The 22,229-nt window shown below is 40.5% G+C and overlaps 1 protein-coding gene across 1 annotated transcript in view; it reads left to right on the plus strand.

The window, feature by feature from the left end:
• Nectin3 (nectin cell adhesion molecule 3) overlaps positions 1 to 17,947 on the plus strand; it is a 91,786-nt gene extending 73,839 nt beyond the window's left edge. Inside the window, exons 8-9 of the mRNA XM_005074770.4 lie at positions 9,556 to 9,618; positions 10,428 to 17,947. Coding sequence (XP_005074827.1) covers positions 9,556 to 9,618; positions 10,428 to 10,604 — 240 coding nt within the window. The 3' untranslated portion in view covers positions 10,605 to 17,947. The remainder of the gene's footprint in view (positions 1 to 9,555; positions 9,619 to 10,427) is intronic.
• Positions 17,948 to 22,229: the final 4,282 nt, after the last annotated feature.

Below are 22,229 nucleotides of genomic sequence, written 5' to 3' on the forward strand. Positions count from 1 at the left end.
CTGACCCTAAGAACTGGTCTCTAGGCATACATAACCTCTTTTTGATTTGTTCCCTAGAAATGGTTGCGATTGATGGGTGGAGGAGCATTTTAGAATTGCATGTGAGTTTGCTTGTAAATAATTTTCTATCTCTTTTTCTCATCTGTCCACTTTAATTAGATACTTGCTTTGCATACATATTGCAACTTAAATAAACTATTGCTATCTCGTGTATTTTAATGCAAGGATTGAGACTACAACCCAAGATAAGAAGTTTCATTAAAATATGTCTTATCAAATTTCACTTTAAAAATTAAAATCCAGAATGTCTACTCAGCAGAAGTCGTGCACTTACTTAACCTTGGGCAATGGGAGCACAGCCTTCCTTCTGGATGAGACATTTGCAGCAGCAAAGCTCCTAGAGTCCTGTGACAGCTTCAGAAAAGTCCCATGCCATCATAGGTGATAATGTACCTACTCTTCCATATCGAAAATAAGCCTCAAGACTTAAGCCTATATTTGAAAATATTACCATGAGGTCATTTCTTCATTTCATTAAAATCTGTAATATCCTGGGTTAGGGAATTGGATATTGAACTTTAAGATAGTAACTCTATCTCTTCATGGTATAAACAAACAATCCAGTTGTTGTAAAGCATCAGCCTACAACCTGTATATTAGCAGAAAGCCAGTCTGTGTTTACCCCTAGGTTGGGTCCCATGATGGTTCATGAAAAGCCTTATCTGTTTCTTTCTTCCAAAATCGGTAGCTCAATTAGGTGTTGTAACATCACTATGCCATAGCTCTATCTGATTAGATGATTAGATAAAGGTGAACCAGAAGAAGTGGGAAACTGGCAAGGAGGACTTAGCATTTTTTATCCTTCCTTGAATTATCTGCCATCTCCCTTCTCATGGTCTCGTCTTTTTCAGTCGAATGAGGAAAGCTAGGTATTCTTGAGACAGGCAGTCTCATATGATGGTTGAAGACACAGATTTGAATATTACACCAAAATTAATTTAAATCTTAACTCTACAAACATGGGCATTGTTTGGTCATTCTTAGCCTCAGTTTCCTCATCTGTAACATAGGAACAATGATGATATTGCCTACAATGTAAGAGTATGTACATCTAGATTTTCTTTGCCAGGGCCTGTCTGATAATAATTGTTGGCTTATGTACGTTTGCATGAAAATACACATTAAAATTTTTTGGAACTTTCATTTGAAACCTGTAGTCATCAGTTGCATTGGAGAGGGCCAGAGTAAAGGAAGAGTCCTCTGCATTCCTTATAAATTACACATGTATAATTACCAAAGCCAGAGTCAAGTTCATGCATTTTAGCCATGAAGACACTGCAGCAATCTTCCGCAGCCCTGGCTCATAGATTCTTTCTGCATCTCTTCCCTGAGCCTTGGGAATGGGAGTGAGGGTGACACAAACGTCCCCTTTGGTGCTGAGCACTGCACAGTCGCACGTTCTCTGCACTTGATAGCTGTGAGTCTATGCATTAACCACTGTCCACCACAAAAAGAAGCTTCTCTGATGAAGGCTGAAAGCTGTACCGATCCGTGAATAGAAAGTGTTTAGAAGGCAGTTTGATACTCCGTTCATTTAGCAAGACAGTGGGACAAGGCTCTCCTATACCTGTGACCTCCCAAGCCACAGTCTCTCAGCCAGGTGTACAGTACCAAGCATGTGTTCCCTCCTGCGCAGGGAGTCTTCCAGCACTATGAAAACAAGCAACAGAAAGTACATTTCCAGCTCAGTTCCAGCTTGACTTTTCCATGTCCTGTGACCAAAGTGTGTAGTGTCTTCAGCAATGGGGTCACACCATCAAATTCTAATGTACAACCAACAGCAATGGCAATAGCCCTTATTGGTTTAGTTGGCTCTGGGCCTCACTGACTTCAGCTTTTTGTAAATAAACTATGGCCTTTGAGAGAAGTAGTATTTCCCTGGTCTTTCCAGCTTCTATGAAAGATCTCCTTTATTTCTAGTGATTTTCCTTGTCCTGAAATGACTTGACCTGATATTAGTATAGCCACTCCAGTTTTTAAACATTTCTAATGCTTTTCTAATGGCTTGTGTTTTCATGGTATGGTTTTTACTTCCTTTGATTTTGTGGGAGGGAGAGAGGAGAAGGTTGAAGTAAGCTCTTACTTGTACCCCAGGCCGGCCTTGGGTTTGCAGCAATCCTACCTCAACTTTCTCAAGAACCAGATTGCAGATATGAACCCACACACATTGCTTCCGTTTGTATCTCAAATTTTACATCAGTCATGTGCAGTTAGATGAGTGTACTCACTCTTTAAATTCTTGCCTTTTATTGCTATATGTACTCCATTCTTACTCCTACAGTTAGGTTTAACTTTTTAATTTGTTCTGTCGATTCTTTATCTCTCATCCTTTCCCTGCCTTCTTCCAAACTAGGTGAGTCATTAGGTATTATCTTCTCTGTTGAATTGTTAGTTCTACTTTAATTTTTACTACTTTTTTGATTTCTCAAGCATTCAACAAACTCGTTTTTAACTTTCTGCCCTAGTTAGGGTTTCTGTTGCTTTGATGAACACTGACTAAAAACAGCTTAAGGAGGAAAGGGTCTATTTCTAGTTCTCAGGCCATGCTCCAGCACTGAGAGAAGATGAGGCAGGAACATGGACCCAGAAACTAAAGCAGAAGTCATGGAGGAATGCTGCTCACTGGTGTGGTATTCATGGCTTGCTCAACCTGCTCTCTTGAGTATGTATCTAGGACCACTGTAGGCTCTGCCTGCAGTGGACTGGACCCTCTGACATCAATCACTAATTAAGAAAATACCCCATAGACTTGCTTATATGTCAATCTTATGGAGGCATTTTCTCAGTTATGGTTCTGTCATTTAGATAACACGAGTTTATATGAAGTAGACCGAAAAAAAAAGGAAGGGCCCCTTCATCAATACTCTATGTAGCATTTTTTCTTCTATCTATAGCTTTGATTATATCTTTCATATTGAGTTTTAGCAGTTTTATTTTAGAATATGTTTTGATGGTATTACATATTTTAATTCTTTTTAGAACACATTGACCTTTCAGAAATGCAAATTTGTATTTTTCACCAAAACTCAAAAATTTTGCTAGCACTATCATTCCACTCATTTGTATTGGTAGTTTGTGCATACTGTATACACTCACTTTTCTTAAACCATGTCTGATCTGCTATGAGGACATCTGGAGAGGCTTGCCATTTTATGTGGTAATTTTTTTAGCTTTTGAAGCTCTCTTTGATTCTTTTTCATAATTACTAGTATTCACATTTTCTTTGTAGCCTTAAGCATACTTATAATAGCCATTTTTTATATGAGTTTCACTGTATAGTTTGGCTACCATGGAATTAATACATTTCTTGCTTTGACATCTCAGGTGCTAGAATTTTATGTGTGTGCCACCATGTCTGATTTATGATGGATATATTTTGAAGTACTGGCCAGCAAATTGCACTGTGTCTATCATTTCCAGGTTAATTTCTGTTGATTTAATTTTTCTACTTGTTTCATGGTCATAGATACTAATTAGGCAGTGGACATTGTAAATGTTACATCAATTTACTTAATTTTAGTGTTATTCCTTAGTAAGAATTGGGTTATTTTCTGGCAGTGTTAATTTAATAATCAACTTCATCTTCCAGAAGTTTATGTTCAGTTTTGGGGAAGCGGTTCTAGAAGCCTATCCTTACCCTTAAGTGTAGTGGGTATTTGCCCTGCCCATGACCTTGGGCTACCTGGTCTAATAGAGATGGAGCTTCTTGTTTGATGGACTTAACTCCTTTAAAAGGAAGGGGGGGCAGCCTCAGGCTATCTTGTGTGGTTGTCGGAGTTCTAATAGCAGTTTCCCGTGCAACTGGGCAGGAGACTGAGGCAACTCTCCACTTTGTTGTTATTTGTCAGTGTTTCCCCAATAAATATTTGATATCCTTTTATTTGGGTTCATGTGGATTCCCTTACCATCGGCTACATGTAAGGATGACTGTGTCTTGTCTCTTTAGTGTTTTAGATTGAAATTTAATCCTTACAGTATTAAGAGAGTAGAAACTCAGTACAATTGTCATGTTAAGAGGTGGCTTTTGAGAAGTGATAAGGGCTGGATAAGGCTACAAAAAAAAAGGGGGTTCCTATAACTAAATCTTTTACAGGTTGATGGGGGAAGTCCTTCTGTGTATATGTTGTCCTATTGGTTGATTAACAAAGCACTGTTGGCCAATAGGGAAGAAAGATAGTTGGGACTAGGAGTCGAGGAAAATTCTGGGAAATATAGTCAAGAGTAGAGAGTTTCCATGTGATTCCGGGAGGAAAGAACACAAGTCTGCCATTCTCTGTAAGATAAGACCTTATAAAAATATGTATTAGAAATTATGGGTTAATAATTAAGTCAGAGCTAGCCATTAAGAAACCATAGAAAATGGCCAACAACTTCATAATTAATATAGTGTCTTGTGTGTTATTTGGAGGCTAAAGCAGCAATGGGACCCAGGCAGGAATCCCGCAACAACAGGTGGCTTTATAGGAAAAGAGAAAGCAGACTCACCCATGTGTGCACTCCCTGTCTCTTGCCATGTGATTTCCTGGGTTACCCTAGGACTCTTTCAGCAACAAGTCCAACATTAGATACAGCCCCTCACTTAACTGTCACAGGACAGTAAATCTCCATTCCTGAGTTAGTAACCAAAAATGAAGTAAGTCAGTATCATGTTCAGATGTGAACTTTTCTACTTTGGTTGTTTGGAAATTTAGCGTCTCTCAACTTTAATAGGGCTCTGACAGTGGTTACAATTACAGCTCCCTGCTAATACCTTCTTCTCTAGTACTCATTCATTTTCTGTTCCACGTATGCCAAATGGATTGGCAAAATGAACTTCCCTGTGCCGACATCTGAGCCTTTTCTTTCTGGGTCTCATTTTCAGTTCCCTTCTCCAGATTCTAGACTTCAACTTACCTATAAGTGGAATTCTGCCCGGTGAGCTCAGCAAGACACTATCATCATCGTCATTTGTTCTCTCTGAAGCCAACAGAAAATCAGGGCATCAAAGGGTCACTGTGTGTGTGTGTGTGTGTGTGTGTGTGTGTGTGTGTGTGTGTGTTTACTCTCTGGGATTTCAACATAATTGTCTGGTATTTAAAACTCTTGTTCCATTGACTTTATACCATAAACCGTCATAACTGGAGACTTACTTAGAAGTCTATACAAAAAGCATTAGGACAAGCTATATCAATAGAATTGAAGTTGTTTGCACTGTACTGACATAAGAAGACAACAGAGAATGCTAGCAGACATATGGCAACATGTGGAGGCCAAGCCAGAAGAGTTCTGGAGCAAGCATCCTGCTCAAAAAAAGAGAAGAAAATGGCTAGGTTTTCTGTGCTCCCAAAGTTGTCTATTTATGGAAGTCCATTGAAAAGTAAATTTATAGTATATCCTAGATATTAACCTAAAACTGATCAGAGAAGAAAACGGAGGCATGGTTTCTGTGGTCAGCAGTGAACTTGGAAGATAACAAAATACTCCAAGACTGAAAAGGAGCGAGTAATATAAAGTATCTCATCTTGAGTGGCATAGAGGGCAGTAGATAGCAATTTGTTTTATTTTACTGTGAGACAAGATTTCATGTAGAATAAATATAATTAAGTTATGTGGTTATTGCACACAATTTCTTCATATACTATGTACTCTTTCATAAAAGATTATGAGTGTGCATTAAAATATGTCATTGTGTCTGGTGTGCTATTAGTGGCAGTGAAAAGTGATCCAGGCATGTGACAGAGAAGTTGAGCAAATGCTGGGACTGGCGGCAGCTGTGGGGGACAGAAGAGCTACACACTAAGGGTGAAGCTGCCTGTCTTCACTTGCAGCCTTGGGAATTGGGTGGTCTTTCAAGAGGAAGGGCCAATACCATGATATCCTGTTCAGCTGAGGTTTTTGAGATGTTATGTCTTTGAAATTTTTAAGTACATAGAACTTGCCTTTCTCTTTTATAGTAGGAGAAACCTAAACAGATTGCATGCTGAGTAGAAGAGTCAGTGATAAGATGATTTGGAGGTGAATTATCCCTGACAAAGGCTCATGTGTTCAAAGCTCAGTCACCAGATGGTAGACCCAGTTACTAAGGGACCATTAGATTATTAGGGCAATTGATTAATTAGTTCACTGATAGGATCATCACTTGATAGCATTATTGAGATGTTATAAAATGGAATTGAGATATAGAGGATAGGTCTTATTTAGAAAAAAAAATTTCCCTGGGTCCAAGTCCTGGGAGAGCATATTTGGATACGCACACACCCTCCCCTGTCTCTTTTTTCCCCTTCTTGGCTACCATGGTGTGAACATCCTGGCCTGACACACACACACACACACACACACAGAAGCATAATATTCTGCCTTGTGCAAGTCCAAACCAACAGATCCTGCCAACCATGAACTAGACTATAAGCCAAAATAAATCTCTCCTCTTTCAAGCTGTTACTGTCAGGTATTTGTCATGGCAGAGAAAAGCTGAATGGGAATGGGTGGCAAGAGAATTAAGCATGCTACGGAGCCTAGTTCTGAAAGTGGGGGCAGAAGTTCTCACAGGTGTGGGAATTTCTTCTGGAATGGAGAGGAAGACCCACAAGTAAGATGGGGATATAAGATGTCCTAGTTTTAGCATCAAGATAACAAATAATGGCCCAGGCAGAGAACAGAAAGCATCGATTTAGGTGTCCAATCCTCAGTCAGAAGACTAATGTGATCATAACCCATGGGATGGTAGCGGAGGCAGTTCTGGATTCTCTCAGAAAATCCCAGAAAAGGTAGGAGGCAGTGGCTAGCAGCTAGACAGCATGATAGGAAGAAGTTTGAAAAGATGGGAGTGTGTTTTTAAAAAGACAGTTTGGGGCTGGAGAGGTAGCTCAGTAAGAGTGCTGGCTGCCCTTCTTGAGGACATGTGTTTGATGCCCAGCACCCACATAGTGGCTCACAACTGAGTGCCAGAGCACAGGGTGTCTGGGGTGACCATGAAACTGTTCTGTATGTGATGGTAGAATGATACATCCATGGCATTAGCATCCTGTTAGCAAAAAAATAAAGATGCACTGCCAAGAATCAATTCAAATATACATTTTGGACTCCTGAAAATAAGAGTATATACAAAAGTTGCCATTTTAACAAATGAGCCACATTGAAACTGGAAGTTAATCCTGGAGATAAGGTTTATACATGCATATGGAGGGAAAAGGAGAGGCATATGAAAACTGTACTTCCCACTCAGTTTTTATATTAGCATAAAACTGACCCATGAAAATCAGTTTATTAGTTTAAAAGCTAAATTGCTGTATTCAGGATTGCAAACTTACAGGTCCCCTGAGGTATAGTGATTTGATGATGAACATTTCAAGTGTAGGATAGAGTGAATCGAGACACTTCCTTTCTTATTCGGGTCTGTGTTGTCTAGACTTTCCTATCTCCTACTGTAGGAAAAGGTAGAAATTCTATACTAGTCATAAAGCAAGTGGTATTTTGACATATTTGTATTGCAGCAAAATATAGTTTAGCCTCTGCATTTCCCTAGCCCTGGCAAATGTAATGCAGATATTGTTGCTTATGATATCCTATCTTTGGCTTCCAGGAAGTTGCTCATGTATTTCACTGATGACACAGGATAGGCTTACCAGCATGTTGGGAAGATGGGGGTGATAATGTGTTTTCTGGTCCTGTTAAAGTTATCATCTGGAATTTTATATAAATTAGAACAGCACATCTCTCCTTAAACCCTTGTAGCCATACTGTGTTCCTTCTGGGGAAAGTCCTCTTCTTGATATGGCCATCTCACTGTAATTTTGTAGTTTAGAAGAGAACTCTGTAGCCTCCTCAGTAAGTTATAAGGCATCACTAACCACATTCATGGGAGTCCTGCCCCATGTCCTCCTTTCTTCCAATGTCCCACCTCCTGATAGCATCACATTACAGATTAGGTTTCAACAAATTGATTTCTGTGAGGACAAACATTCAAACCACAACAGTAGACAGGACAAGGTCAGTATTTGCTGGAGTTGAAAAATTACAAATGTCCAAGATTATAAAACAAAGCAAACTATGATGCGAGGCATTAGAGATGTGCAGAGAACAGTGGAGAAAGTAGTGAAAGGATTCACTATGGCAGAGAAAGGCTCCATGGAAGAGAAGAGTAACTGTAGTCAGGCCATGGAGAGAGAGTATTTCAACTACCAAAACTTAAGGGGCAAACCTTCAGACCAGAGGGACAGCAGGACCAAAGACCTGTTGGTAGACACAGTACATTCAGTCTTTTTCCTATTGTATTTGCGTAGTATCTCCTATAGGCATGGAGCTCGAAGCAGGGGCCATAAACCTCAAAAATGTAGAATCTGACAAAATTATGCTTGAGTAGCATTCTACTAACCATCTGTGAGATGAGACACCTTAACCACACTAAGTCTCAGATTTAGTCACATGTAAAATAGTATCGATAGAAAAACACACTTTTTATTTCAAAGGGAATAAGAGATGATTTATTCTGGAGTCATATATTACTGATCATGAAGGAATGTAGACCTGGATTCTTCTGAACACTGGATTCTAATGTAGAAGCCGTAACATGAGATTTTATTGGTTACAGAAGAAAGTTGTAAGTCAAAATATTTGCCAGATACATTGTGCCATATGTATGCAGTTTCAGATGCTACTTGATAACAGTCCTTAGCTCTTGGGTTATGGGAAGCTAGTGGTCTGCTAAGAATACATTTTAAAGGTTTTGATAGTTACCATGATGTTAAGTCAGATGGGCTTCCAAAGTGACTGAAATTAGAGGAAGATAATTTCGCTTTGGTCTATAACATTTTAACTCTTGTGACATTAGTGTGGTGATCTCCTTGACACCAGCAACTTCAATTCCCAGTGGAGACCAGCTTTATAGAATTACTTATATGGGTTAGCTAAGAGTATTCTTACAAGATTCCTGTGAGCACTCTAAGTCTCATATAGGAGACTGATGAGAAAATGGTCCTGCTACTAGATGATCTGATGGCTGCCTCCACCTGAGGGTGTGACAGGGCTTTACAAATGCTGTGACACTTGAATGGAGGCCTAATGTAACAGGAACAAGGAGCTAAGAAAGACCCTTTGCAGCTGAGGTTATCAAAGTGATGACTCCATTTACAACCCAAGAGGTAGGAATCAGTGAGAAAAGAATGGCCACCAATAAAGGCTTATCATTGCTGGTTCAGCCCAAATACCAGACTATTCCACTAGGGAAAGAGAAAACTGTGGTGCTAAAAGTCTCAAGTCATATAGTCACGATTTGCCCCAGCTCAGATGTTCTGGATATTTTTCTCTCTAAAGAAGCCACAAACCAGAGGAGAAGAGGGGAGGGGAGAGATTTTGGGTTTTTGTTTGCTTGTTTGATTGTCTTTTTCCATCCTCCTGGAGAATATTTTGCTTCATTGGTAGACATTTAGCAAGACCTGGTTGGCTCCTTGAACACAGGAGTCTTCCTGGGGTTGATATGTTGGTGCTTTACAGAGTGTATCTTTTAATGTCTTCCAGACTGAACACTTGCCTGTGCAGACTCAGTTCAAAGAGAAAGGAGCTGTTGATCTTCAGTCCTCTGTAAGTAAGGCTCATCTTGTACCCGCCAAGATACATTTGAAAGTCTCGTTAGATATCCATCAAAGTTCATTTTATCCATTGCTCCCTGTTTACATTCATGTACATGACTTGATAAAGTCCTTGAACTTGCTTACTCTTGCAAGTAATCTAAAGAACACTTCTAAGTAATCTCAGAAGCATTTCAGTCATCTACAGATAACTGAAATGTCCAGGCAGAAGGAGCCATGTAAGGAATACCAGAGAGCGTCAGAGGGAGTTCATTCCAGAGTAAGTGTCAGCTGTGGCTCTAGGTCAAGTCAGGAGGAAGGTCAAGTGGAGAGGCTGTTTGGGGCAGCATTTTTAAGTCTCCCTGTGATCCAGCATATGGTCAAATGCCAATTCATTTTGCTGTGTCCATTCCCTAACCCCACAGTGCTGAATCTTGATGTTTATTTTTGTTTGTTTGATTTAATTCTCTGACTATCTCAAATATTCCTTCCAAGCTGGGACCCTTTTTGAGACACTCCTGAAGTTCACAACCATGTCCTTCTTTAGCTGACCTGGATGGGTTCCAAATTTCAAAACCTAAAATTCCTCATAGCCCCATTCGTTGGAGCTTGTAGTCACCATATCTCTTATTTGGATTTTGGTGGGCACCAAATAACTGGAACACAGTGAGTTGTTGAACACAGCCTTCCCATTCAGTTCCTTGTGGGGTAGTGAATCAAGGACATGGACTTTAATGAATTCAATTTTTGCTTGTTTTTGCCAATGTGCTAGAAGAATGTAAACAGTTTCTCTGCTAATATAAACAATGTTTGAATTTTTAGAATGGACTCAATAGCAGGAGATTTGACTATGAAGATGAGAACACAATAGGAAAGGATGGGACTCAGCAGATGTACCCCCTTTACAACCAGATGTGCTACCAAGACCGAAGCCCTCACGAGCATCACCCAAGCAACCCTGAGAGGCTCTACATCAACCCACGAGAACATTATGTGTGATTTTCCTCTTGTAATGGGTGTTCTAACAAATGTTTATTCTTAGACTTGAGAGAAACTGAGGCATCTAAGCAATTTCAATCTGAGTGTGTTGGAACTCTTGATGAATGACTCTGAGCTAATAGTAGATTTCTTAACTTCATTAAGGGTTTCTTAACCACCAGCTGTGTTTGTGAACGTGCCTCTAGCTTTGCATCTCTGTAACTCTGGTGTTTAACTACTAACACTTGGCCTACAATGGTGTGTTCATTTGAAATCACGTCATCTGCCTGTGATGACTTCAGGGAATGGTCACAGCTGCTGGCAACCACAATGCTTGGGTCTCAGGCAGTGCTTGTCTGTAATTTAAACAGGTGGGAAAATGAGCTCCACATCCAGTACACTAATTATTAAGCTGGGATTTAGATTTCCCTAGCATCTCAGTACAATTACAATACCTGCATACAGAGGCCAAGGAAAGAGGCAGACTCTCTTCTCTGCAAACAACAATAACAAGCAATGAGAACCTGCAAGCCTCCGGGTGCTTGTGAGCCAGTGTTAGTGCCTTGTGTCCTTCCTGGCTAGTAGATCTCAAGGGCTCCACATGGCCCTCTGCCCTCTGTCCCCTCATGATTAGTTGTGTCTACAAAGTCTTCTACTTTGTCCTTGTGCTGCAACCTGTTTCCTACCTAGTAAGTCCTAAAACCCCTGCCGAAATAGGATGCAGTCCAGTTAGTTTTGCCCTTCTTCGTCTTCTGAACATGACAAGCTCAGCTTTCACTTCTTTAGTTGATTCCAAACCAGTCTCACTCCGCACAGGCTTTAGCTGGCTACACTTCTGCTTTCTTCATTTTTTTCCATCTCATATCTACCTCAAACAAACAAACAAGCAAGCCTGCTGAAAATCACCATGAAATAACTCCCACTCCTAAAAGCCAGGTGGAAAATCTGAAAACTATTTTTTGTAAAGCTACTTCAGTATGACATGTTTGCTAAATCTGCATGTCCTCTATTCCTCCTCCTCACATCACCTGGTCAACAAGCCTAAAGAGACACTACAAAGTGAGTAATACAGCAGCTTCTCTGCCAAGCTAAATGGTTACACGACAATGCTGTTATGCCTGCTCGTATCTGCCTGGAGTCCTCTCATCTCCCTCTGCCAGCTGTCTATCACTAAGACTGACAAGGCTCACAGAAGGAAACTTAAAGGCAAAGGGATCATGGGCATATCTTAAAGATAATGTCGCTTTACTGTGTATCCTAGATGATCAGAGCATGTCACAGGCATTAAAAATAAAACACTATGTACTTGTTACATATTAAGGAAGAGTTGTATGAACATCAAAATAAATAGTTTACATTTCTAGCCTAACCCACAAGAGGAAATGAACATTATCAGATTTCTAGTGAAATACCAAAGACACTTTATTCATGCCACACTGGCCTTGGTTCTCCTTTACTTCTTTTTATTGTTTGTCCACCTTTGTGAGATAAGCCTTAGAGGAGGCTCTGCTCTAGTGATTTACTCACCCAACCCACTCCCCGTTATCTGCAGTTCTAGGGGGAAGAGTACTTAAATTCTATCTTACTTCTTGGTTTTGGATTAGCCTTTTTAGAGGTTATGGCTCCAGAGCACCTAGAGTTCCACTGGTCTTTGCCCCACCACTCTGCTACTCCAGGTTTAGTTCTGCTGAGGCCAGCCTCATTGCTCAGGATGCCATTGCTAAGTCAACGCATCTACAGTTGCAGGATTCCTTGTGATTGGTTTCCAGTAGTCGGATGGTGTAGTACTAAGAGTTTTCCCTGGCCGTGAAGCATTTCATTAGCCCTCTATGTTAGGGGCCAGACTGCTGAGTCCCCCTCCTTTAGAAGGCTTTAAATATCTGAATGCTGAGGAGAGTTGCTAGAGTCCCGCTGGGAAGAAGGTCACAGAGTCCACTTCACAAAAGCGCACTGTGGACCCAGAGGGAGGGAGGGATGTCATCCTTTGTGCCAGAGAAAAGGATCTGGGGGCCTTTTGTCCTCTCCTTAGCACCCTCACACGAGGAGCTCACTGTCTACCTTTCAACGATTCTTAGAATTGTTATGAAAAAGTTATTTTAGGGTGTGGGTATTCTCATGCAGCCAGCTAGTTCATTGTCATCTGTGCCTTTCTCTCAGCTATGAAATTTCTTAGACAAACTGCTATATTTGATAGTTGTTAGCCCCAGACATGGGTCACATAAGCTTCATAATAGCTTCTCCTAGTGTCTCCTGTCTGCTCTCTATTAAAAGAAAGAAAGAAAGAAAGTTAGTCAAATACAGAACAGCTTTGAAGGGGTTTGATTAACCAGTCCCATCAACCAAAAAATGTTATCCAAAATTAGAATGCTAATCTCTGAATTTGGAGCCTAGACTACTTGATGGTGCCATTTAAATTTGGAAGCTAGACTCTAAAGGTTAGTAAGCGAGGTTGAGGAACATCTTCACAGCTGATCATGCTCTCACCATATCTGTTTCATGTAGCATTTTTCCATGGACTGCTTCCACTCTACATTCCAAGGAGGCAGAGGCACTGCTCACCCTCACCACAGCCTGCATTACCTATTTTACCTGCAAGCATTATGGCTGCAGGAGCAAACCACCAAATTCTTTGCATCTCACTACAGTGAAGCATCTGCACTGGCTAGGATCAGCCAGACTTGATGAACTCAGAATGCAAACAGCAGTAATTTGCTATGTATTCTATGAGAGTTCCCTTTATGGATGGATTTTGTATGCTTTAAATTTGAAGACATCTCTATGCTCTTCACAGTATATGAAACTCTTTCCTGTGCCAGGTATCTGTATAGAAGGTGCACATGTACACACACACACACACACACACACACACACACACACACACACACACACACAAAACTAAAGAAATGCCAAGTAAGTGACCAGGTTTTCATCATTATTTTCTAAGAAATGGAACCAAGTCCTTCACCCCAAGTTGTCTTTTGTAGCAGTGTGAATTTCAAAAATATTAATCTGTTATTGGTCATCTTTTCTTGCATTCACTTGCCTCCTGGTACTGTTCTTACTGTACAATACAGCCTGCCTTGGAATTAGAAGATCACCCATTGTTTTAAGAATCAACAGTCTATACCCAACTTTACCTGTAACTATAGAAACTTAGGAAAATAACTTAAACTGTGTAGAGTATCATCTGTCCCCACCTGTAAATCAGAGACCTTCCCTGTCAACCTTTCAGAACTGTGGTACAAATTAAACTAGGGAATGGTGGATGAAAAATTGTTAAGTTCTCTCCTAACCGAGAAGTACCTATGACTCCACTATTGCATATTAAACTTCAATGTCCGATGCCTTTGCCAACATTTAGAGTATTGGATGTCCCAGGAAGAAGGATTCAGCAGTGTAGAAATTTCAGTTTGATCCAGTTTGAAGTATAACCAATTACAACTTCAGGCATTCCACTTACTATAGTAAACATTTATCCCATCGATTGTTTCATATCCAGATCATTGAAATAGATCCTTGGGTAAAGGCACTTGCTATGAAAGCCTGGGGATCTGAGTTTAATCCCTGGAGCTCACATGGAAGTAGAAGGAGAGATAAGGTCCACAACATGGTCATCTTAATCACCACTTGAGCTCACATACCCCATGCACATGCAATAATAATAATATAGTTTTACAAGGTTCATCTGCCAAACTTTAGGTAGGATTGAAAATACATATTATTAGAATTCACCATTGCTTCTGTTTTTCAAATAACTGTTAATCAGTACCTTTTCCAAGTGTATGGTATGGATTGGGTATCCAGGACCAGCACTTTACATGAAATCATTTCATTGGATAGGACCATACTTCTGGTATATCCTCTTTCAGGAGCTCCCATGGCAACAGAAAGGTGTGCAATTCACACCATACATTTGTAGGCTATGTAGGTCATTGGTCAGCTGTTACTTCTTTTAAACCCACTTTGATTGTTAGGGAATATCGTCTTGATTTTCTTTCAAAGCAGAAGAATAAGAGCCTACAGGAACTAAGACCTTAAGAATTGTTACAATCAAAAGCAAGCACACATGCTCACTTTACTCATGTGTCCACTAGCTTAACCTACAAAGGCCAAACAACCACGTCAGATGGAACAGCCTATACCAGTTGATTTGGTTTTACTAGGCACAAGCTTGTAACATACTTTCCTGGACTTAATTTGACATGCTCTTGCTGTTGGTCTCTGTTCAATAAAAATTCATCTCCCAGGGTAGTAACATTCATACTGAGGACAGCTGGAAGGAAGCCAGAGGAGGCTAGAAAGGTGAAAGGTCACCACCTGTACTTTGTGCTTTTCTTGTTCTGGTGCTCGAATGACAAGGCCCTTCCTTCATCCTTGGGTCATTTGAAGACTCTAAAAGAACATAGGACTTTTATCCCCATTAAGCCAATAGCTAATGTTTGCAAACCCAGTCAACTATAGAATGCAACTACAGTAATCTTACAACTGATGTATGCATCATGAATTTCTTCCATCCAAGAATTTTCTAATCTGGCCTTATCCTGCTGTTAGACTATTTCGGTAACCTTTGGTAAACTGATGTGTAAGGAGTATATGCTTCCTTCCCAACCTCACTAGGTAATGCGTTGCACTGGAATCCGTTTAGCCCAAGTGCTAATAAACCAGGAGACTCCAGAACAGTAGCCCACTCTCCTATAAAGCTGAGAAAACCCCTACTCTGTTCTTTGAGGCAACCCAGCTGCATCTCATGTCTATCTGAAAGAACTATCAAAAGTAAATCCAGCAATATTCTTCCTAGTTTGATCAGCCAGACCATGTTCTGTTTGACTTCTATACACAGAGTATGTCAGGAATCCTCAGTCTGTTGGGTTTGTTCATGGGAGGGCTGTTCTTACAAGATGTGAACCAATTCACTGACCTTTAACACCACCAAGTTGGCCATTTGCTAGATTAACAAAGTCTCTAGGATTGGACTGTAAATAAAGTGTGTGGTAATAGCCTTAGAAGTAACCAGAGCTTCTGTCAGCTTCTGGGAGATGTGTGTTCCTGATTACAGTGCATCAGATATTAACCAGCCACACCTAGAGCCATAGTAAAACTGATGGGCATGTTTCAAAATAACTTTAAAAATTAAGTTTAATGTAACAGAATCTGGTAAGATTCTCAGGTCTTCATGCCCTCACACTATAGTGGAATAGGGCTATTTACTGTCTGAAGTCAAGAACCTGCTGGAGAGTTGTGCTCACATTTGTCCATAGTAACAACTGTATTTTTAGGATGGACTGTCAGATTTATGGAAAAAAGCAAACTATCTGTGAAGTGACCGTCAACTGACATGTTTCTGTCATCTTGTGCTACAATTCCACAGTGGGTTTGTCACAGTTGCCACAAGCAAATGTTATATAGGAGGCAGGTCACTTGGACATGAAGAGAGCTACTCTTGGTCTTAAAGTTATTACCCAGGTCTAATTACTATCCCAAACAATCGAGTGAACAAAGGGGCTTTCTGAGGTAGTTCAGTCTTCTACCACTCTAAAGGTTGAAGGCCACATAGTTTCCCCTTTATGGGTTTTGCCAGAGTATTTATTTCTAGGATCAGATCTCATAGGCACAACACAATGGTGGGTTTTGTGATCTACACCGGATTAAGTTTATCTCCGTGATGTGGAATTTGGCTGTGAAAGGTGATTAGAAGAGAGCCTGGGAGAAATCCTCTCTGGGAATCCAGAACATCAGATTTGCTACATTGACTTAGAACAGCCCTGTCCTACCACAAATGTCTCTGACAGCCATGAAGAGATGGGTTATTTGTCTTTCTCAGAGGTTAATTTCCCTTAATGACACACAAGATCTATGAAGTTCAGAATGACACACAGTTTTCCAAGTGAACAAACACCATTGTTTTGGTTACCAATACCCTTTTCAGGAACAGGTGGGATTTTTAAATCCACCCTCGTGTATTGATCAAACTAAAGTAGACTCCCCTCTGAAATCTTATGAATAGCCTAGTATTCATTATATTTTAACTAGATGAAGCAGGTGTTTGTTCTGCAGGAACTAGTTTACTCCAGCCCACACCACTGCTCAATTGCACCCCTGTACTCTCACGAGACATAACTGCAAAGATTCCCTTAAACTGAATGTGTCCATCATCTTTGATTTCATTGTATACTTGAAATCCCAAATCCTCTGTAAAATATAAGTAGCTGCCATTGCTACTAGATCCCCAGATTATTCCATTATCCATCTGTAAAAGTTCCGTTGCTCCTCTGTCTTCTGTTTCTACCTCGTAGCCAATGCTGTACAACATAACATCTCCATCCCGTTTGTTGTCCCTGTGGTCCTCCCCTCTCAAAATCTCTGCTTCTCACCTTTGTTCCTTCATGTTGGTGCGCTCTACCTCACGGGTTGTACCCATGGTAGGGGGGAATACGATGTCAAAGGCTATCTTCAAGAGAGATTCTCCTTTCAAAGTGATTTTACAAAAGGACCCGGCTTAGAAATGAGAAAAACTCTAGCTATTATATTTTTCTATTCTTGTTTTGCTATTTTTACCTCTGCAAAGTGATCTCCATCTGAAAAGAGGCTTTATCCTGGTTTTAACTTTCTCCCTGGTAACCCCCTAACAATGAAATCTTCACCTTGTCTGTGCTCTGAACTTCTTCCTCTGACCCAAAACTAAGTCTCTCAGTGGAAACCCCAAATCTTAATACTGCTAGTAAAAAAAAAAGCATAATGTCTATTGCAGAGAAATCTCTTGCTTCTCCCACAGGAAGCCATTCTCACAACAAGCCTTGCTTTTTCATATGTAAACTGAGGCTAATCCGTTTGTTTGTTTCCCAGTACCTGAGTATTGAATCCTGGCTAATAAGTGGTAGAAGTATTTTACACATAGCTTGTGCTTCATTATAATGGATAATGGGTAATCTAGACAGCCTTCAAGCAGGAGTGAGTCTAGCTGGATTCAGAATCCCTTTACCCCCACTGTTTGCAAAAGAAACATCCCTCACTGTCTTCTTATGGTTGAAATCTGTTGCTTTTTTTTTTTAATTATTTTCATTCTGCTGTGTAGAAAGGGTTTTATGCTATGTATTCCTGCTTGTGAGAAAAGACCCAAGTTATAAATTTCAGCATTAGAACTGAAGCAGTTAACAGTGTAGTTGTGTGAAGAAAATTCTAGCTCAGATGTTGTGAAATACAAAAAGAAGCAAACATCAGCTTAGACTGATATTATATTTTAAATAGTGAATGTTAATGTGGTTTTTAGACAGTCTTTTAAGTTTCCAGAAATTGTCTTTTATTTTTGCAGTCTTACACTATATTATGACTTTTAGATATTATAAATAAAGTCTTTTATCATTTAAGTTTTTTCATTTCTGTTATCAATAAATCAATTACTAAAGTGCATATGAAATAACTAACCTAATTATATGGCCATGGGATATACAAACTGATAACAATCTGAAACATTTCTATGATGAGGCCTTCCTAGAAGATTTTAAAAATAGTGACAAGAGTGATGTGTGCTTCAAACAGTATGAAAGTTACTATTGTAGCTACTTATAAAAATCAGATGATATTTATAGGCTTATTTTTAATTATATGTATGTGTGTAGTATGGTTATGTGCATGTGAGTGCAGATACCATGGGGGATACCACACATCAGATGTCACTGAACCTGAAGTTCTAGACAGTTGGGAACAGCTCTGATGTAAGTACAAGGATCAGAACTCAGGTCCTCTGCAAGAGAAGTATGTGCTATTAACCACTGAGCCATCCTTCCAGGCCCCATAATACCTTTTTTTAAAAGAAGCTACATTTATTCCAGTCAGTAAATAGTCCATCATCCTTGGTTCTTTTAAGCACTATAGTTACTTTCTTTTTAGTAAATTATATCAGTACCATTGTAAGTGGCCATTAAATGGTGTTATTTATCAAAAGCAAATGAACAAAGTGGGCAGTTATGGTGGATTCCAGAATTTTCCCTACTAGTCTCTGAAATCTCAAAATCTAGGAACCACATCTAAAAAATATTTTATTGAGATCCATAACACATCCTTATGAAATTCAATACCTTTTATTACATTCATAGGCTATAGTATATTTACAGAGTTGTGAACCCATTATCACCACAATAAATTTTCAATTTTGTTCATGGTCACCAAAATAAAACTATATACATTAGTATTTCCTTCTAAGAAGTCCCTAACTTGGTCATTGGAAAGCCACATTCTCCTATCTCTGTTGTTTCTTGTTCTGGGCATGGCATATATGTAGCATTATGTAATAGGTGGTCGTTGATAACTTGTATCTTTCATTTGCCTCTTGCTCCCAAAGTTAATCATGTTGTTTCATGCGCTTCTCTTATTGCCAAAGCTGACTCACCATAGCAGATGATATCCATTAGCATGAGACATTTTCCTTTGGGAAATAATTATGAGTGATACTGCTGTGAACATGTATGTATAGTTTCCATGTGGAATTGGTTTCTCTTGCACACATAACTAGGAATGAACCTACATAACAGGTCATGTAGCCACTGTGGTTTAGTTGTGGGCTTTTCCAAAGCTGTTGTACCATTCCCACCAACATAATTATTATTAGTCTTGGTGATTATAGCAACCCTAGCATGTTTGTTGCTGAACTTTTCCTGATATCTTGCTTGTTTTCTTACTTACAACAGTTCTGTAAGGAAAAATTCCATTACTAGTACATGAGCAGTCTACAAAAGGCTACAGACTATATGTTAGCTGCAGTTAGACTTCTCACTAAGAGTGTAGACCTAGGGGACAAATACATTCAAACAAGCATTCTAAACACTCTTTGTGTGCTGAAGAAACAGAGGAAAGCATGAACCAGTAACAGACTTGGCAGATTTAAAGAAAACATATAAGATAGAGTTGATAAAGTCACCTCACCCACCACATACTAAGCATCCCATCACTTGGAACATAGAGGCTGAAGTATCAAGATTTCAAAGGTATCCTCAGCTACATATCAAGTTCAAGGCCAGCCCTGGCTACACAAGATATTGGCTAAAAAAAAATTAGGCTTACTTCGGGGCAGGGGGAAGCAAAACCCTACCAGATTGTGTCAATTGCTGATTCCCTCAAGTATGTACTGTAACTGTGGCTCATTTTAAGCTCTCAAGGTGATCCTGTTGAACCTGGTGTTTAGAAAGAATGCACCATTCACACAAGGAGCTGAAGTCAGCTGCCTCCCACAAATCCCTGATGTCAGCCCCCACCCTCTGCCTTCATGATCCACAGTAACCAGTAAATACAACTATTACCTGCTCAGTTCATTTAGATCCTCTACAAATGCCCAAAGAAAAGGGAAATGGTTTCCCCTTTCATTGTATCATTGGACCTTCACAACCTTTTACTGTTTCTCAGTTAGTCCTTGTTACTTAGAATCATAGCCAGGTAGCCACAGATTTCTTTTTTTAATCACATGAACATCTATAATCCTCAAAATGTAACAACAAACAAACAAAAATCTCCTTCAGAATAAACTCTGCTCTGACACCCACCCCAGAAAACTTGGCCTGAAAGTGCATTTAGCGGAAGGTTACATGGGTAGAAGACTCTGGTCATGCAAACCCAGATGCAGACATGTTCCACATGTATGGATCGCTGGTGCAAGTTTAAAACCGAGAGTAAGCGGTAACAAAAATTCAAAGGACTTATCTCAGTGGTTAGATACGCAAGATCAGATGTTTGTGCCTCTCTGCTTCTTCACTCCAGAGATTCCAAGAAAAAGCCTTAATTTTAGTCTCAAGTTTAGATTTCTGTTCCGACCAAAGTACAAGGGGTTGTGGGGGCAGAGGGATTACCTTCTATACCTTCAGAAATTGCCGCAAAAAGCTCTGGAGAAATTAGATGGTGAATCACCCAGAAAATAAGCAGTTCCTAACGCAGACTTTGCGTAGCACTCTGCAATTCTAGTCTAATGTTTCCCACTTGGCATTGCTTTGTGTAGTGTATCTAAGTACATCCATGCCTTCTTGCCCACGGTCTCCTGAGCTCCTCTCTTCATGAAATCCTTTCCCTCCTGCCCGTGGTAAGGCCCAGCATTCAGTGAGGGTTCCCTCCTCAGCCCATCCATATGTCTGCTCTGAGCAAAGCAAAGAAAGCAACAACAGCTTTGCCGAGCTGAAATGCTCTGTACTACCTCCATACCTTGGATGGGCTGGTATGGATGGTCTTAATTGCAGAGAAGCATCTGGGTATTGCCAGCCCCCATTGCCAGACTGCCAATTGGAGATTTCCCACACAGGCGTATGGAGAGATTGGGACTCGAGGGTGCTGTGACTAATTGTGAGCTGAGTGAAGCAGCTCCGTGACTTCTTTTCCTAACATGCAAAAGATGTCCTGACACAGATGTCCCCTGCTGTGATCCAACATACTTCCAGGATTTTCCTGGAATGATCCTTTATTCTAAAATTAGCCTGGTTATCCCCATAGGAATCTCTCAGACCTGGTACCACTACAGTGGGTTCAATGCCCAGGATCTTCGTCCTTTGCCCTAATCTAAACATTAGTACTGTGAAAGTGGGGACTGCAGGACAATGGTCCCCATGCTTCATTCAGCCCATCCTCCTCACATTTCAACCTATCCTGTGTGCTGCAGTTGGATGTGAGAAACAGCACCACTGTCCCCTTCTCTGCTGTGAATACAAAGAACCCCACTCTCTTCAGCCTCCTGCTTCTAAAAAGGCAGTGTGAGGTCCTCAGGAGAGCAAGGCAGGGCTGTTTTGTTGTGTAGAGAGGATTCCGGAACAGGAGAACAAGATATCACTCATCAAAGGCCAGGTGGGAAACAGCTGGGCTGCCGCTCACCAGGGTGGGTGGTGTGCAGTGGGAGTGGTATGTGTGTGTGTGTGAGAGAGAGAGAGAGAGAGAGAGAGAGAGAGAGAGAGAGAAGAAGGGGTCACTTAAGCCAGCTCTAGGAGAACTTCTCTACTCAGAATACACAGGTTGGGTTCACAGACAGCAAACAATATACAAAGATTTGGAGATGTAGGATAAACAGTAGGCATCTGTAGCTGTGTAACTTAGGAAGTAGGACCAAATACAGGAAGAAGCCAACTAACCCACTGAACATATCACTGCTGCAGCTGCAACATGGCACAGCTTATCACAATTGGGCCACATAGCCCAGTATGTCTCTGACTTAATCAGCTGTTGAATATAGATCAGAAGGCAAAGCAGCTGTCTACAACTAAGGAAGCCCTCACAAGACTGGAAGCTGGCTTTGCAAGCCTTCCCTTGAAGGAGGAGCCCTATGATGCATCAAGTCTGCTAACATTCGTTTTAGGGATTTACTCAAGGTCACCTCCTCCATGGTTTTGCTGGGACCATACTTCTGCAGACAGCTTTGGGGATAAGGCTGATATGTAATGTCTCCATTTTCACTCTCTATTTTAGATTCACCCTATTCTCATAGGTTGGGTAGATTTAGTAGTTGGCAGCCAAGGAGCACAATGCTGTTTCTCATCCCTGAGCATCCTGAGCCCCTGATCACCATCACGTCTTTTGAAGGTGAAGATTACTCACTTTGTATCAATATCAAGGGACATCAGGTAGACACTGGGGCACACAGACTCTTCTTTCCACACCGGGTAGCAGCATCCTGAGCCCTCC

The sequence above is a fragment of the Mesocricetus auratus genome, unplaced genomic scaffold (genome assembly GCF_017639785.1).
Source record: "Mesocricetus auratus isolate SY011 unplaced genomic scaffold, BCM_Maur_2.0 Super-Scaffold_100008, whole genome shotgun sequence".
Classification (NCBI taxonomy): domain Eukaryota; kingdom Metazoa; phylum Chordata; class Mammalia; order Rodentia; family Cricetidae; genus Mesocricetus; species Mesocricetus auratus.